The sequence below is a fragment of the Alligator sinensis genome, unplaced genomic scaffold (genome assembly GCF_000455745.1).
Source record: "Alligator sinensis unplaced genomic scaffold, ASM45574v1 scaffold140_1, whole genome shotgun sequence".
Taxonomy (NCBI): Eukaryota; Metazoa; Chordata; order Crocodylia; family Alligatoridae; genus Alligator; species Alligator sinensis.
This window is the reverse complement of record NW_005841836.1, coordinates 4,016,151-4,033,952: the sequence shown is the minus strand read 5'-3', so window position 1 is coordinate 4,033,952 and position 17,802 is coordinate 4,016,151. Positions and strand designations below refer to the sequence as shown.

Here is a 17,802-nt window from a genome sequence, read left to right as displayed (position 1 = left end):
CAAGCCAGTTAATCCGTCTGCAATTCGAAGCTGGCGGGAAAAGGGTCTGTCTGGTGTTGCGCTCGGTGACGGGAAGAAAGATCGATAGGTGATCAGTCTATTGATCGGCAGCCGCAAGTCAGATAACTTCAGAGGCACTCTGCAGCGTGCTCAAAGCTCTTCGACTTGGGCGGAAGTCGCGCGGAATTTTAAACGGCCAGCGAGCCAATTACTAGCCGCCACGTGTGAATAATTTAGCACTGGCCAATAGCGGGGCACAAATTTGCATCCGAATAGCGGGAACTCTTTGCACTGTGCATTTCTGTGCTGCAAAGAAGAAATGCATCCTGCAAAGGAAACTGCAAATTGGCGGGAACTCTCCTGCACGCAGGCTCTTAATTGCAGCAGAACACTCTGCCGTGCAAAGGAGCTCTCATGTGGCCAGGAAATTCCATAGTGCCGAGGCACAAAAAATCACTGGGTTGTGACAGTCTCCATCACTTGTAATTGAGTAACGGATTTGTTTTCAGTGCTCCTTTTAAGGATAGACTGCGGCACCAACCCTCAATACCATTGTTTATTGTTTCTCAGCAGTTCTTTTTTTTTTTTTTTTTTTTTTTTTTTTCCCCTGCCACTCAGTGATGTGACATCACTAAAGATAATGCTTTTAAGTCTAAAAGGTGTTTGTCACAGAAAGTAAACAATTTGTTTTCTAGCCATTTGCGATATGACACTCTAGCTCAGATGCTGACTTTGGGAAATATCCGCGCTGGCAACAAAATGATCGTGATGGAAACCTGTGCAGGACTGGTGCTGGGGGCAGTAATGGAGCGCATGGGAGGTAAGTAGCACAGGTACCCTGATGAACAAAATTAGGGTTTGCTTTAACCAGGAGAAGTAATTTTTTTTGCCATGGGCGTGTCTACACATACAACTAATGCAAATGTATAAACTCTGGAGCTTATTGTGCCAGTGTTTTTTGCTCCCAGGTGCTCCTGGGAACAAAAAACTTCAGAGCATATTGCTCCAGAAGTTATTTGTGCACAGTACATGGAGCCTGGCCAGAGCAATCTTGTATTTTATAAGACTACCCTGCTGCGGAGTTAATTTGTTTTGTGTGCCCTCATAGGGGCACATGTATGAACACTGAGATGTTTACTTCATGGTTAATTAGTCAATTGTGCAGTAAACATCTCATGTAGATGAGCCTAGTATTTTTTAAATGAATAAAAGTACTTACCAATTTTGTCTCAGTTTAAGAAAAAAAAGCTCCATTTTTGCTTGTATTTTCTCCAGTATTTTAAAAAATATACTTGAAAACTACACTTACATCTGAACATTTTGTACTTGATGACAGAATCTTCTATATTCCTTAACTGAACTAGTAAACGGAAGTCACTTTTGTGTGTTGGCCGTTTCACTCTTGTGTCTGTGGTCCACTTCTGTTCTTTTGCGGACTAGCGTGGTGAAATCACCCCCATACCTGCCACTGAATAAATAGTTTATTTGCACTCAGCCCCACGGTTTGAAAGTGGGAGGTTACCAAGAACAATGACAATTAAATAAAAATTCACAAGAGAAGCAGCAGTGAGCCCAGATCTGTTTGTTGGTCTTGGACAATGAGCAGATCTACAAACAAGGTAGAAAAAGGCCTGTATGAATATCAGAAAAGAATTGAGTAAAAACTTTTGGTGTTGGATGTTGTTTTTTTAATATAATATATTCAGCTAGTCCAGGCTGTGATCATTGTAAACCGAGTCCACTGTTAGTTAAGGATATTAGCACTGCAGCGGGGGTGATATTTAAGTGCAGCGTGCACGCAAGTGACCACAGGCCTATATGTGATAAACACTTTGTCAGATGACTTGCAGCACCCGTCAGCGTGAAAGTGATTCCACTGCTGCTACTGTTGCTGCTGTGACACATCCTTAGCATCATTTGCTTTTCCTGCCCCAGGCATGCCATTGCTGTTCAGAAAAGTTCCTTTCTTTCACCTTGGTGCTTCATTGCTCTCCATTTATAGCAGAGCTCAAAAGATCTCAGCTGGTAGTTTGCACTTTGTTATATGTGTCTTGGGGCATAACAGAGGTATAAGTAAACGCAGTTCAGGGGGCTTTGTTTACTGATTCTCCTCAGCATAATTTTGGAAAGTCACCAAGTAGGGCATGATGTCTTACCTCCCAAGGATCCCTTGTGTTTGCTGTATCTTTCTTATTTGAGCAGTCGAACTTTGAAGCTTTGTTTCAGTCATTTGTACTGCCAAGTTTGGGAAAATCGGGTTATTTGAAACAAAACAAATGGGAGAAAATAATTTTGAAATTACTCCTTAAGCTTTCTTTGGGTGGGCAATTTGTATGTTGAGGAGGCTTTGTATCGCCATATGTGGAGTTTTCAGTGTCCCTTAAATTAATCAGATTCCAGTTTTCATCCAAGGCCTTTGCAAACTATAAGTGAAATAATAAATAGGCAAAGCATTTTTTTTTAACTTGTTTGAAACTAACTCTTCTTACATTCACTTGTCAGTGTGCTTGGGGGGGGGTTGTTTTGTTTTGTTTTTACTGTTAACTGATCGTATTCTGCTGCAATACACAGTTAATTCTAATGGTTTGTTTAACAGTAGTCTTGAAAGGATGCATTATTCCATCAGAGCTCTTAACACCTAATTTCCTTGCAGCAAAGCACTCTGTCTTCCCTGGCCATCAGAACTGCTTGGCTTAACTGTGCAAGGGTTAGATTACAAGCAGACAGCTTGTTTCCCCATTTCTGAATTCATAGTTAGGCTATGTTCCTTAAGGTCAGAAGATTTTCAGTGATTTGTATATAAACTTAATTTCTTGTTTGTAGGTTACGGCTCTATTATTCAAATGTATCCACAAGGAGGACCTGTTAGAGCAGCCACCAGCAGCTTTGGATTTCCAGCATCTTTTTTCAACAGTCTTTATGAATTCCCTCTCAGCAAAGTGGACAGTCTTCTCTCTGGGACATTTTCTATAGAAACCTTGCCTTCAGAGTCTGAGGATAACATTCCAGCAGAAGAAGAAAGCAATGGGTCACTTGATGAGAAGCCAGCTTCCATACAGGAAACAGAAGAAGAATCTACTACTGAAGCAGCCATGGAGAGCAACCAAACAGAGGAGCAAGAAACAATGGACCTTGCTGCTGAGGATACAGAAAATAAAGAGAGCAAAGAAAAAGGAAATAAAGAAAATGTAAGAACATGTATTTACTACTTTTCCCTTGAATCACTGACTGGACGCAGGCAAGCTGGATTGGAAATGGTTGACCAGAATGTTAGCTGGTTTTTTGTTTTGCATTTTTGGTTTGTTTTTAATAGATCAGAGAAGGGGCGGGGAGGACTGTTAAACTCTACAGTAATTGGGTGAAAGAAAAGCAAGAGGAAAGTAATACTGTTTCATCTTTAAAGCCTGCTTTGACTCAGCCACTGGAACAAAAGTGTTCTAGTGTCCATTGCAAGCCCGTTTAAATGCTGTATTTGTAAATGCAAACCTACAGAGCTGCATAAAGTGACATGTTTCATGCAAACACAACAGCTATCTGATGTACTAGTTAAATCCCATTCTGTTGAGTTCTTGCTTTTCTTGTTTTCAAAGATTCGGGAAAAACAAAGAAAACAACAAGAGAGAAGGAAAAAGCTGGCAGAAGCTGCTGCTTTGTTGAAAGAGAAAAATGCAGATGGGTGAGTTTGTAACAAATTATATTTTCATGATTAATTTTGATATTTTGAAGGATACTGATTTCTTTATTCCTGGCAAGAAATGTGAGTTACCTAAAAGTGTAGATTTTATGTAGAATAGCTCAGTTAGTTAATATGCGTCTTTCTTCCTTCTCTTGGAAAAATAGATGCCCCAGAGATGAGTTGTTGTTAGGGGTGGGAAAGGAAGGTAGGTCCAAACTGTCTCTTGATGTTGCCCAAGCCGAAAAAGTTTGCAATAAATAATTTTCACTACATATTTATATACTTTTTAGGAAGAAAGAGGTATACATAGTGTTTTGACATGAAGTAATTTTAATGGAAATTGCGGGTTTCAACTGGCTAAATAAAACCCACAAGATACCATATTACTAAATTTGTAGCTGCATCACTCAGATATTGTCATTTCTCTTTATACATATAAAACACTAGCTGCTTTTAATCCATATTTGTTGTGATCAGTTACTTCCAACTCCTAATTTATATACAAACTTAGCACAGAATGTCCTTCTGGAATTCCAAGGTCAATGCTACATAGATGCATCATGCAGAGGGTCATTTTTCACGCAGTCCTTTTGGAATTGTTCATCTTGTTCCAGTAAACTGAGCTGCCTTGGCTGTTTGTTAACTTCACAATATTGATACTTAGGTTTTTCATGCTAAAAGCACTTGAATATCAAAAAGAGAGAGACACTAAGCTTCAGAGTTAAATTGTTATTTTTTTGGGGTGGAGGGTGGGGAGGAGGAGGGGGTTGGCCCTACCTGCCTTTCATAATGCTCATGCTTGGAGAGATCATCCTCAGGATACCTGTCTAAAATACTGATGAATATTTAAGTGCCTCTTACATGCCATTATGAGATTAATAAATTCATAGATGTTAGGGGCTAGAAGGGACATCATGGGATCATCAGGTCTAGCCCCCCCTGCACTTGGGCAGGTGGGAAATTTAGTATGAGCTTCTGTTCATTTTTAATCACTTTCTGGATTTGGGGGGAACAAAGTTCTTTTGCCTAGTATAGATATTGGTATGAGTAAATTTATTGGTTCTGTTTCAGAACTTGTGCATATAATTTCCAGCTATGTTTCTTAGAGATTTAACACCTATTTATATTCCAAAGTATAATAAATATTTGGCATTTTCTCAAAGTAATAGAATTGGCCTGCATTCTGTCATCAAGTGATCTAGTTAGGGATGGCCCTGCTTTGAGCAGGGAGTTAAACTAAATGACCTACTGAAGTCCCTTTCAACCCTATTTTTTATGATCAGGCATAGCTAATAAACTTCAAAACAATTGGAATAACAGAAAAGCAATAAAAAGGTTTTCTTGGTTGCTTGCCAAAAACTGTACCAATCTTGTCTGCAGATGGTGCTTTAAGCTGACTGAGCAAAGATTGGGTGGGGGGGTTGTTTGTTTTGGTTTTTTAGTGCTATTGTTTTTAAGCATTTACGAAGAAATATCCCTCAGCGCATACAAAGATCAATAGGGACTAAGCAGTGTTTCCCAACCTTTTCCAGTCCAAGGCACACTTACATTAATAAAAATGTTCTGCGGCACACCTGTTAAGGCATTCCCGATTCACATACTTATGAGTTCATTGTAGCTCATTGTCACAGCAAAATTCTCCTGTTCATTTCTGATGGCACACCATTGTGTCACAGCCAACTGGTTGGGAAACACTGGACTAGAGTACTAGTTTTTGCTACATTGTTTTTTTCCCCTGCAGTTAGGAGTACAGTGCAGTAAAAATGTTTCTGTTGCTGCACATCTTTGGATGTCAAGAAACATCACCTTTTGGTCTCTTCCAAACTTCTCCCTCTCTGATGATTTGGGTATTTCCCTCCTCTGACTTTTTGACCACAGCCGATCATAACATACATTTCTTGGACTGGCCAGTTCTCAGGGGCTGCCTGGAGATCACTAGGAAGCACTACTTTGAAAGGAGACCAAAAGCGTTTTTGCTGTTGGGAAGCAGACACATATTATAACTTCTTTCCTATATTGTGTCCCAGATGGCCTTGCTGTTAACAAATTTCTTCACTTTGCCTGGCTGCCTGCATGGCCCGCTCTTCTCTCTGATGGAAACTCCAAAGATGGGAGAGAGCATGCACTGGTAAAGTGAGCTGGGGGAGAAAAGTTGTCATAAAATACAGGCTGCATCTACACGAGCAGTGGACTGCACATTTGTTACTGCTCAGTCATTTAGTAGTTGCATAAGCAAGTACTAAATGACTGTGCAGTAACCAGCATTATGTGCAGTACTGTCACTGCACATTTTTTTCAGATGCTACTGCACAGTAGTGTGTCATGGTTAATGCCTGCCAATGCTGCTGCACAGTAGCAATGTGCAGTAGTGTCTTGTGTAGATGCACTCAGAGAGTAGACCCCTACTGTGAAGCTGGCCAGCATAGGAGTGGGAAGCAGGCAATGAGCTTAGGACTCTGCTTGGAAGTAGGGCAAGATCTTCTCTTTTGTCAGAGGGTACAGAAGAGACTAGGTGGAAAGAGTTTAATTTGGGAGCTAAACAAAAGACTCTACTTGCTGCTGGAGAAAAAAAAAGTTGGGAGATGAGTAAACTGTACCCTCCCAACTATCATTCACAACTGGGCTTCTGTGCTGCGCATTAAATCCAGATTGTTTATGAATGATGGAAAGTATTCATTTTCTATTAAATTTGGTAGTAAAATTCTGTTTGCACTAGGTCCATCCTTCTAATGCTGTTCATGAGATTTTAAGCTCATCTCATAGGCCAGAAGAAAAGTTGAAGGCAGTTTGAGTGTTTACAGAAATGTTAAACTGGAACATTATTAGATTTACTCACGCAGACAAAGTAGAACTTGGCTGTAATCTGTTGAAATAATTCTGCAGAATTAGTTACCCCTCTCTTTTTATTTTTTTTTTCCACTTTTGTTCCAGTAGCATTCATTTTAAGGCTGGCCAGGCTGCCTGGTGGCAGCAATATGTGGCTGCCATATGAGACAGCACAATCTGAATATAGTGTTCTGTCCCTCCTCTCATGCTTACCTTCCTGTTGTCTGGCAGACTAGCATGGAGTGCCCCCAAGCCTTGTGTAATAGGTGATTTGTCTTCTGTTTGCACATCCTGCTTGGCTATTCCTTGAGTGTGTATTAAGGGGAATTTGACCAGGCCTTGAGTCTCAGGGGGAAGTCATTGTTCTGTAAGGCTACTCTACAGAGTAGAAGGGTTTAAAACAGTGACTCTCAACCAGGGTACCACAGCACTCTGGGTGCCCTGAGATCCTTTCAGGGGTGCTGTGGGGTGCCACTCAATGTTACACTGTTAGGTGTGCAAATGTGATTCACAAGTTAAAGCCAAAGATTTCACAAAAGAATGCACAGCATTAAAACACTGTGACCTGCTGTGGTCTTTCTGAGTAACAGAAAAAATAATATATTATCTTTCTGTAGTCAAAAATTGAGTGTAAACTAAGAGATGGCATTGTTTGAAGGGTTCCTTGAGTCCAGTGAGGGGTGCTTTTGGTCTAAGAAGGTTAAAAACCAGTGGTTTAAGGGTAACTTGGTTGTGATGATCTGCGTGGGATCTACCTTCTATTTGTTGGGTGACCTTGACTGCATTTCCAGTATTATCTGTTGGAGAGCAAAAATGTATTGGGGAAACCCTACTGTTGATAAAATCATTTTTCTGTGTGAACCATCCTCTAAATAAAAGGCAAGATTAACTTGTACACATCTAAATGTTTCTTGAAGCATGGCTTTGCAGATTACTTTTTTTTTTAACCAAAAAGTAAACATTTGAGAATTTTGGGGTTCTTTTACTTGTACATGCAAAATGAAGATGAAAACAGTATTTAATGGGAAACTTTAAAGTTGTCAAGGATATAGTTTCTCTTCAATTTGATGTGATTCTGAGTCCCAAATATGAATATAAAAACTATTTTGCTTTAAGTTCCTTTAGAGACATTGTTATATTTAACTGTCCAGTGTAAAGAACTCTGCCTGAGAATACACAGAAATAATGGATAATGATGATCACCTCTACCTAATGGTTATTGGCAAAATTTAAAGTGAACTTGGAGCAAGATCTTTGGTTCTTATAAAATCATAGTGAAAGTCTGGGAGAGGGCAGGTGGGGCAATACATTCCTTTGCTTAAAGGAAGCTGTTTTATATTTGGTATAGCTTTCTCTTACCTGATTAGTGCAGTCAGCTATGACTGTTCTGAACAAGTTTATTGCTTTGGTGGAAACACAAAATTAACCTCTGTAAAATTTGTTACAGCTTAATTGTAGCTGGCAGATTCCATCCAACTCCTTTGTTACTTTCATTATTGGAATTTGTTGCTCCATCAAGGCCTTTTGTTGTCTACTGCCAATATAAGGAGGTAAGTCAAGTATGTTTGTATAGTTGTTATTATATAACAAATTTGAGATGAGATGGTAAACTTGTGGGTTTTGTTTTTTGTTTTGTTTTTTTCAGCCATTATTAGAATGTTACACAAAACTCAGAGAAAAGGGTGGTGTTATTAACCTCAAGCTGTCTGAAACCTGGCTACGAAATTACCAGGTAAGAATCACAGGGTGGGTGAGAACAGTCTTTTTGCCACAAAAAACCCTATTGCCTGAAACAATTCAGGAATTTAACAAGCCTTTGCTTTCGAGCTAAGGAACTGCACTCTTGCAAAATAAGTTTTGCCTAATGTTCTTTATTTAATATGTCCACATGTCCTTATGAAAAATGTTTTTTGTTTCTTTATGAAGGTCTTGCCAGATCGGAGCCATCCAAAACTGACAATGAGTGGAGGTGGGGGGTACCTGCTGTCTGGTATTACTGTTGCCATGGATAAAGGCAAATCAGATGCTGGCAGCTTAGAAGCAGAGAAGACTGAAGAGCCAACATCTAAAAAGCGCAAACTTGAGGAACTTCATTCTTAGCATCTAAAGAATTGATTCATTTTTAGTTCTCAGAAGTATTGTAGTTAGTAACATAACCAATGTACATTCTGTGCTCTTGACAACATAGAGAAAACATACCAGCTGTACACCTGCCAACAGAAGCAAAAGACTTGTATTCCAGACAAAGGGGTTTTTTTCCATTTCCTTTGTTAACACCGTGACAGGAAGAAATATTTTAAAGGCCACCTTGTGCAGACAACACAATGAAAATTCAATAACTTTGGAAATGCTTTCCAACGATCATGCTGAAAAAGAGACCATGTGCTGAGACTGGATCAATGAAACGATTTTATTTGGTAGTTGTAAGAATTGGATGAGATGCTGAAGTGTTTTCACAGAGACTGGGTTTGAATTAAGACACTTTATGTAGCTTCCTTTTGCCTTGCAGCTACATCAGGTTAAAATAATCTGTATAGTAAATGGAGTTCCCTTTTCACATATAGAACCCTGCCCCTTTTAAATGATTTTTTTTTTTAAGAAGAAGAGTGAAATACAACAGGATCATGCACTTTTATTCCTGATGGGAAAATGAAAAAAGATTGAAATGAAATGAAAATGACAAATTAAAACTGAATCTTTACATCTTGACCCTCTGTTCCTAAAAGCAAGAAAATGCAAAACTTCAGGTGTATGTATATAAATGGAAATACCAAATGTTTAATTTAAGTGCCCTTGTTGGGTAGTGCATATTTCCTTTTTTCCTTTTTTTTTTTGAAGGCAGATTTATATATTGTTTTTATTCTTTTGTTAACCTGTGAAAGTTTTGAAAACGGCCATATTTATTTTGCTATTATGCTTCTTACGGTGTGTAGAGTTTTTGTTAGCTTGCAAAATGCTTTGTTTGCCACTTCAATTAAACTCCAAGAATTATTTTCTAAAGAGGTAGGGCTTCTTTATTGTTCAGGCAGTGAAATTACTTGAGAATGGGAATGGGTACCCTTGACCACACAACCACCCACATGGTCTCTCAGGATTCAGTAGCGTGGGCCTCTAAGCACATGGGGGTTCCATTGGTGCTGATGGGTTTCTGCTTGGCCAGAACCCAGGGATGGAAGCTGTAGCTCCAGCATTTGCTTTTATGAAAGGACTGCATTAAAAGTGTTATATACTGCTAGCTAGAAGGCTAATGCTGTTCAACATTAGCTCAGAGTAGTCTAAATGCACTGAAATAAAAGCCTTATTTATTTTGCTTGAGTGAGCAATAGATTGAGCTTCAAATTTTGTCTCCAAGCTGTCTTATTTTTGTAAGATTTTAATCATTTTCTTATTTTTACAAGTTTCTTTCCTCTCTCTGCAAAAGTCTTGCAGACTGGGAGAAATGAACTTTCTTGGTGTAGTCAGTTCTGCCAAGTCCTTTCTGAAGAGCTAGGTTAGATTCCCCTCCTCTCTTTCCATCCAAGTTTAGATACACTTAAACACAGGGAAAACTCTGATCACATTTAAAAGGATGAGATTTGCTGAATTTACATCTGACATTTTTCAGAAATCTTTTTTTTCTTTTTTTTTGGATGGGGGTGCTGAGGAGAGAAAGGAACTCCTTTTCATACATATTTTGAATAAAGATGGGGTGGAATTTTTTTAAGCTGCCCAAAGTACTGTCTTTCTGTCTGTCGGCAATTTGACCTACAGTGATAGATATGGGGCTGGAAGTTAGGATTTCCTGGCTTATTCCAACTACTGTTATTTTTATGCTTTTTGACATGGGTAAAGTCAAATCTCTGTGTGCCATAGTTCTTATTTATCTGCAAAGTAAAGGTGGTACCCACCTGCCATTGAGACCTTGGGATATTTAAATAATTGCCTTTTTACAACAGTGAAGATATAAAGATCTAGATAAGGGACATACCATCAAAGTTGCATTTGTTTTCTTATAATGGATTACTTATGTTTGAAACAGGAGACACGGGGCTTCATGCTGATTGTCATGCAGCTAATCTAAGAAAAATGCTCTTTGACACACTGATTTTACAGTCTGAGAAAATTAGCTTTGGAAAAACACTAAAATGATTTACATAAACATGAAGGAGGCAAGTTGTTTAAAATCAATTGCCTCAAATTCAGTTGATCTTGTGATTCCTTATCTGTAAATCCGTTTTTGTATTGATCCTATTAGTGACCCAAGCCATCTCATTTTAAAGTGTGCAGTAACATTTCCTCTCCCCACTCCTCCCAGCAGTTGTTACTTGTTGCAGGAATGTGACAAATCCATTTAATGTAAGCAACTTAATAGCATGCAAGTCATGTACCAGTTCTCAGACCAACAATTTAATGCATATAGTGATGAAACAGTGTATACCAAATGTGTGACCAGTTGAAGAGCATTTGGCCAGTATTGCATAGCCAACACAATATTAAGCTATTAAAGAGGTTTTAAAGACAACTGGAAGAGGAAAGCTTTATAGAAATGTAAATTACAATTTTGATGCCCAATGCAAGTTTTTGAAAACCTTATTTTGAACCTTTATATTATAACAGATATTTCATATTTTAAGGGAAGTTTTATTTCTCTATCCAGGGGTCTGATAGATATTCAAAATCAAGATAGTAAAGTGAAAGAGACTCTGTTTCCCCATTAGTCAGCTACCTCATTCTTTTTTGTTGTTTGACTTCAGCACAGCACCTGGAGTAGAAACAAAGTTTATACCCAGACAGTGAGTCCAGAACATAGGACATCCACATCCAACAATACATTAACATTTCATTTGTGGCCAAATGGACACTGATGTGTGAATCAAATATAGAAAAGGTCCAAGTAATGATGTCATGAGAAATTGCTCTGTACATTCCGTGTATGGGCGCAGTAAAAGTTGCCATTTCTGAGGCAAAAGGAAAAAAGAATGGCCAAGTTGTGCTAGTCCTCTAGACCTGGTTCAACCACTCACTCACCTATAGGTAAACTTGCATGCCTTACAAAAATCTTTGTTTTACAGCTCTATCACTAATGGGATCCACAATAGTTAAGATGGCCAACGAACTAGCCTTCCAACATTCATAATTTAGGGATATATTCCAAGCCCATTGTTTGCTAGGACATAATTCTATTTATTTATTTTTGACACTTGCTATAACAGTGTGGGGAGAGGTTGTGCTTTCCATGCTTGTAAGCAGATAATTGACTTTTCAAAGGGGTGGTAAAGCTATCTTAGAACAGCACTGGTTTTGTGTCTTGTTTGAAAAAAGACTATTGCTTGGCTGCTAATTATGACTTGCTGAAAACTGTCCTTGGCCTGTGCCAAATAAAGTGGCCTTTCAGTTTCATTCAGAAGGTTCTGAGGCTGGTGGTCACTCTGATCTCTTGGAAATGACTTAACCACATAAAATTCCTGTCAGTTGTACCTGGGATGAATCCTAGCCAACTTGCTCTTATTTACCCATCAGGTCCCTCTGAATGCTCAAGTCAGCCAGCTGTATTGGCCTGAAGAAACAAACTTCCTGAAGTCACAGAACCCTTTCATATCACTACTGCTGCAGAACCCCTACCCCAAATGCATGGAGCCTGGCAGTGGCGACACACCACCTCCTGGCCCGCTCTGCCATTACCCCCCGTCTCGTTGTGGAACCCCTGATGACTTATCGTGGACCATCAGGGTTCTGCTAAACCAGGCTTGTCCAACATGCAGCCCTCCAAGCTGTTTTCTGAGGCCCAAGGTGCTGCGATGGAAAACAAAAGTAAACACTTACTTTCATTTGAGGGGGGTGTGATGTGATACCGCTTCCTGTGAGGTCTTTGAATATGGCTCGCCAGCCCACTGGGTGATAAAAAGTTCATGATCCAGCCCCACATTCAAAAAGGTTTGGACACCCCTGTGCTAAACAGTTTGAAAAACACTGACGTAGACCTAGCTGTCATTAACATACTAGAAAAATTAGAGCTCTCGTTACCTATTGACTACAGGCACTGGGTTGGCAGAATCATACAGGAAGGCACTCTGCATGAGAGGGAAGGCCTGGGCGCACTAACCCCAATCTCAGGAAGAAACAAATGTTGCTGTTTGAGAGCCACTGAATTTATGCCTACTCAGGTTCCGACAAAAACCTTCAGGTCAATAGTACTAGAGACTGCTTGCTGATAAATCTGAAAGAATCAGCATGGTCTCTGAACAGGAGAGTTTTTTGTTGCCTGCTGTTACAAAAGTGCAGCATCAAGTGGAAGCATCATTATTCCTGACAGCTTGGATTTCAATGGCAACTGCACATCAGCTACTTCAAAAAAAGCATCAGGATGTAGAAAAGTGGCTGCTGCCTAGTGTTCTGAGAACGTAGCAAACTTCTAGAAAGCTTTCAGCACCAGTGAAAGACTTGTTACAACCATCTGAAGTGTCTTGTATAATTCTTTTGACGTTTTCAGTGTTGTCAATTTGCCATATTTGTGGCTTTTTTTTGTTTTTTTCTTTCAAGACCAAGCTGCTGGAATTATTATCTGATCATCTTAGCTTTCACTTAGAAAAAGAGTAAAAATTTTCCAGGCCTCATCTTTGTAGAATAAAACTTGAAAATATTAACTTAAATATTCCAACGTTACATGGCAAATACAAACGTCAAAGTTTCCGAAAGCTTAAATAAATCGACTGCAACAGTTGTCAACTTCAGTAAACCACCCCGGATTAACAGCTGTTTCAACTGTAAACTCATCTGTCCAGCCAGACAAGGAATTCAGAGAGAATTGTCAGAAGATGCTTAAGGTGTCACAAACTTTAAAAAGTGAAACCAAGTGAAGAATTTCTGCTTGCTCCCCTTCCCCTCCCTTGCCATATGTTCCAACAAGAAATGTTAGAGACTGTTTTGCTGTCTCTCACGCTACAGTACTTTAGCCTTTGAAATAACAAGAGATCAATAATCATCAAGCCTGCATTTCCCTGATCCTCTTAGCAGTTTATATGTCAAGCTTGCACTTAAACAGAGAGTGCCTAAATAGAGATTAATATTTTGCAAGCTAAATAGTATTTGTATACCACTTAGTCTCACTGAATGTGATTGTACATTTTGATAATCTCAATAAATTATACTTGGTCAAGACCAGAATATCCTCTGCTGTGGGAATCAAATACAAAAGAAGGTAATTATTCATGAAAAGTTCACTTCTGTTAGTTTTCTGTGTCATCCATCCACCAGGCAATAGCGGATGAATAGGCAATGAACAGGCGATGCAATTGTGTTCCTGGGATAAAACTAGAATAGGCAGTGTGTGCATTCAGTATTGCTGGCCTATCATATTGCTAGGTTTGTCAGCCTGTGGAATCATGGAAGCAGAAGAATCTGGCTGACAAATAGCAGAACTACCACAAGAGTTGGTCTCAGAGCCCCAACAAGCTGTTCCAACAGAGATGGTTCAGCTTTTTCAAAGGCATCTACCCAGAACCTTCAACAGTGTTTGTCTAAAGTCAAAGCTTTGTCTGGGATGGCTTAGGTAGGGGGAGAGGTGATCCTGCCTTGAGCATTGATGATCCCTTGAGGTTCTGTTCCAGCCCTATTTTCTGTGATTCTATAGACCAGGAGTGTCAAAGATACAGCCCACTGACCAGATCCAACCTTCAGAGCCCTATCCTCTGGGGGCTCATGTTGCATTGATGTGCTACTGTGGCTGCACAGGGAGCATAGCGCTGGTTTGGTGAGTGTAGTGGGCTGCACCCCAGGCCACACTTCAGCCTGGGCTGTACTTCGGGCTAGTCTGGGGCACACGTGCTGCAGGCTGTGCTCTGGGCCAGTGCGCTTCGCCTGTGGCCCTAGGCAGGGCTAGTTTGTGGGCTCAATCTGGCCCAGGACCAGCCCCACAGCACCAGGTGGTTTGATGCCTCTGCATTGCTGAAAGCTTTATTATTAGTGATATTTATTATAAATCAAATGACTAAGTTTGAGCTAAAACATCATCAGACTTGCTGAATTCTTGGTGTTGTAGTTTCATGCTTCTATATATGATGATGTAGATGAAAAATGTAAGTATGAATATTTAAAGCATGTTATTTTAAAGCAAAATTTCACTGAATTTTAACTGTTGTGCTATAATCATCTTAGCTGTTTATATTCAGTACTAGACAAAGACAACCTAGAACCTGATGTTTCAACACTAGAAAAGTGGATTTGTCAAATTCCTGGCACTTCTGAAATTTACTGCTTGCTCATAACCATTGCTTTTAATGATGTTTTTCCTTTTGTAATAACAGGAGGGACAAAAGCAACATGTTGTGTTATCCTTACTGTACTGTGCTACACATCTTAAAAGAAAGAGGTTTGGAAGAAGTAGGCAAGCCAGGTATTTGTTGTTGAGATATTTACATTCTAGAACAGTGCTCCAGCCTCTGTTAAGTTTTTGACAGATATCCCAGTGAACTTCTGCCCTCCTTTGAAGCTGGTGACAAACCTGCTTTTGATTTAAGTGGAGCCAAAACTTCGATCTCCCTTCCCAAGATCTTTTATGGGACGTACTCAAACCTTTAAATGCTTGTATTAAATTCAAGGGGATTAGTATATGCCTATATATTTGGAGGTTCAGACCCTTACTAGGTACTTCTCTTTTGAACTATTTTGCAATTTTAGATTTAAGATTAAATATTTTAACCAGTAGATGGCTACTTTGATTAAAATAGAAGGGTAACATGCCTCATATTTATCAATAATATGACATAAGTAGAAGCATATTCAAATGTTAGTAGAGCATCCCTCATCTTGGCACTACACTGAAAAAAGAGATGCCAATCAATACAATAGAATCTTTTTCTTTTCTTTTCTTAACATTTGGTTTAACCTGGATCCAAGATTCCCATAGCAGTTAGAACTATTTATGGGAGAATTCTGTATGTGGCTTCGTGTCACATGATTCAAAAAGAGCTGTTTTTAGCAACCTCCTCCTCATTGTTCTGAGCAAGTAATCACTGTTGTCCACAGCCAAACTCAGCATCAGCACCTGATTCACAGGGGAACCTGCATCTAAAACTTCTGATTTTGTGGAGCCCTTTTTAACCACAGTCTGGTCTCTACAGGATTAACAGAGCGGTGTAGTAAGGGGTCGGCACTGTGGAGCAGACTGTGTAAAAACAACATAGTTGGTGAGGAGCTGCTCACCAACATGTGTAACAGGATCACTCCTCAAGTGAGGTGGTCCTCAGTTCAAAGAAGCGTGGGTATAATCCAGTCCCACATTTACAACTTAATGCAGAACAGACCAGTTACAAAGCATTGTGTATTTTCAAAATTACTGACCAAAATACAGCTGGTGATGCAGTATGCTTATCTTTTTAATGTATGTTCAGCTCCTTGCTAATTTTACACCACAGTAATTCACAATGGATTTTTGAGTTAACTGATTCAACTTATAGAGCTCCTGGCATACTTTTGCATGCACTTGCTATCTTGAAACTAAAGAAAAAGACACACTGTTCTATATTAACCTTTAATAAAATATCCAGAAATTACATTTCAGTGTTGTGTATAGATCTATTTTTCTGATCTCTGATCTGGGTTATTTGAAAGTAACCGCAGAATTGTGAAACCAAAACATGTCAGGCAAGGAGAAGGATTTGGTCCTAGATCAATGTTTTTATTATTTCAAACTCTCAGACAAATATTTCTGAAGAACACTGACACAAATATTTGCACAAGCATATTAAAAATATCTGCTTTGCATGTAAGGTTATATGTTAGAATTCATGCTATTCAAATCTCAATAGCATAATGGCAAATTAAAAACATTTCCAGCAGTATAAATCACTACACTTGAGTGGACAGTAAACTGCATTTCCTGTTTTTTTAGGACAAATGACACTTCAGTGGCAATGAATTTGCCAAGCTATATAGGTACTGAGTGAGCAAAGCTACACCTAGCTTTGAAATGCCACACCACTCACAAATGATCTTCATCCTCTCCTGTTGTCATTGAACTTCTCTGCAATCTTCTGCAGTTCCAAATCCATGGCAGCCAAATTTTCCAGTTCCTTTTCCTGTGAAGTATCAATACCAAGATAACTTTAGAATAGGGTATTTCATATCATTCATCATCATACAAAACTCTAATTATAGGATGTCACTTAACACTGTTTATCCTACTAATCTGTGAGGATGTCTACACGTGCATTTGATCTCGGAGCAGTTTACTTGTGAGGAAACTACTCACAAGTAAATGTTCCTGGGCAGGCATCTACATATGCAGGGATCTGGAAAAGATTTGCTGTTCATGGCAGCAATCTGCTTCTGCCCAACCTGGCCCTGCACTGGCCCCCTGCAGCAGGGAGCATGGGGCCAAGAGACAGCTGTCTCTTGGTGGGGGCTGGGACATTGCTCTCTGCCCCCGGGAGGCTGCCTGCCGCCAGAGCAGGTTCCATCACCAAAGTCCCGGTGGGTACAATGTTCCCCTGCCTCGGCAGCAGGCAACTCCTGGCCCCAGCTCCCTGATCGAGGGCAGGGGAGGGGCAGGTGTCAACCCCCTGCCCTGATCTGCCAGTGGGGTAGCCAGCAGTGAACCCCCAGCTGGGCAAGGATTCCCTGCCCAGCTGGGGACTCGCTGCTAGCTGCCCCACTGGTGGATGAGAGCAGGGGGCTGGCACCTGACTCTCCCCTGCAGCTGTTCCTGAGCCCCATGTCTCGATAGCTCAATTGGGACAAAGGGCTTGGACCTGCCCCTGATCGCAGAGCTAGGCAGGGAACAGGTTCCCCAGCCCCAACCAGCAGGGAGCTCCCAGCCACCACTGGGATCGGGGATTGGGGGATGGGAGATCCTTATCTCCCAGTGCCAGCTCTGCAGTTGCTGTAGAGCTCAGGCTGGGAAATAAGGATCTCCCAGCCCCCTGCTCCCCGACTGTGGTGGCAAAGTGGGGGCTGGGATATAAGGATCTCTCAGCCCATGCTTCCTGACCATGATCTTGGAGCTGTGGGGGCTGGGAGCTCCCTGCTGCTAGTGTAGGGGGATATAGTCCCCACCCAGGCTCTGGTGGCAGATCCTGCCTCTGCAACAAGCAGGCCTTAGGCCCAGAGAGCAATCTCCCACTCCCTGCTGCCCAGCTGCGCATTTGCTCCTGGTCAGGCATGTACACAAGTACTATGCACAGTAACTAATCACAAGTCTCCATATTTTAGCCAAGTTGTTAGAGACTCGGGCTACAGCAGCCCTCCCTTCCCTTCCACAGCAGCTACAAGGCTGGATGGACACTAATTGGGGGGGGGGGGGGGGGGGGGCGCCGGCCGCCCGC

The 17,802-nt window shown here is 40.6% G+C and overlaps 2 protein-coding genes across 3 annotated transcripts in view; one reads left to right on the top strand and one right to left on the bottom strand.

Annotated features, from left to right (window-relative positions):
- TRMT6 (tRNA methyltransferase 6) overlaps positions 1 to 10,109 on the top strand; it is a 26,028-nt gene extending 15,919 nt beyond the window's left edge. The window contains exons 6-11 of the mRNA XM_006015433.3: positions 696 to 820; positions 2,824 to 3,188; positions 3,591 to 3,676; positions 7,950 to 8,052; positions 8,148 to 8,234; positions 8,429 to 10,109. Coding sequence (XP_006015495.1) covers positions 696 to 820; positions 2,824 to 3,188; positions 3,591 to 3,676; positions 7,950 to 8,052; positions 8,148 to 8,234; positions 8,429 to 8,602 — 940 coding nt within the window. The 3' untranslated portion in view covers positions 8,603 to 10,109. The remainder of the gene's footprint in view (positions 1 to 695; positions 821 to 2,823; positions 3,189 to 3,590; positions 3,677 to 7,949; positions 8,053 to 8,147; positions 8,235 to 8,428) is intronic.
- A 5,890-nt stretch (positions 10,110 to 15,999) lies between these two features.
- Positions 16,000 to 17,802, bottom strand: part of CHGB (chromogranin B) — a 34,183-nt gene continuing 32,380 nt past the window's right edge. For both annotated transcript variants that reach the window (XM_006015432.2, XM_025202083.1), the window contains exon 5: positions 16,000 to 16,557. In XM_006015432.2, the coding sequence (XP_006015494.1) occupies positions 16,474 to 16,557 (84 nt within the window). In that variant the 3' untranslated portion in view covers positions 16,000 to 16,473. The remainder of the gene's footprint in view (positions 16,558 to 17,802) is intronic.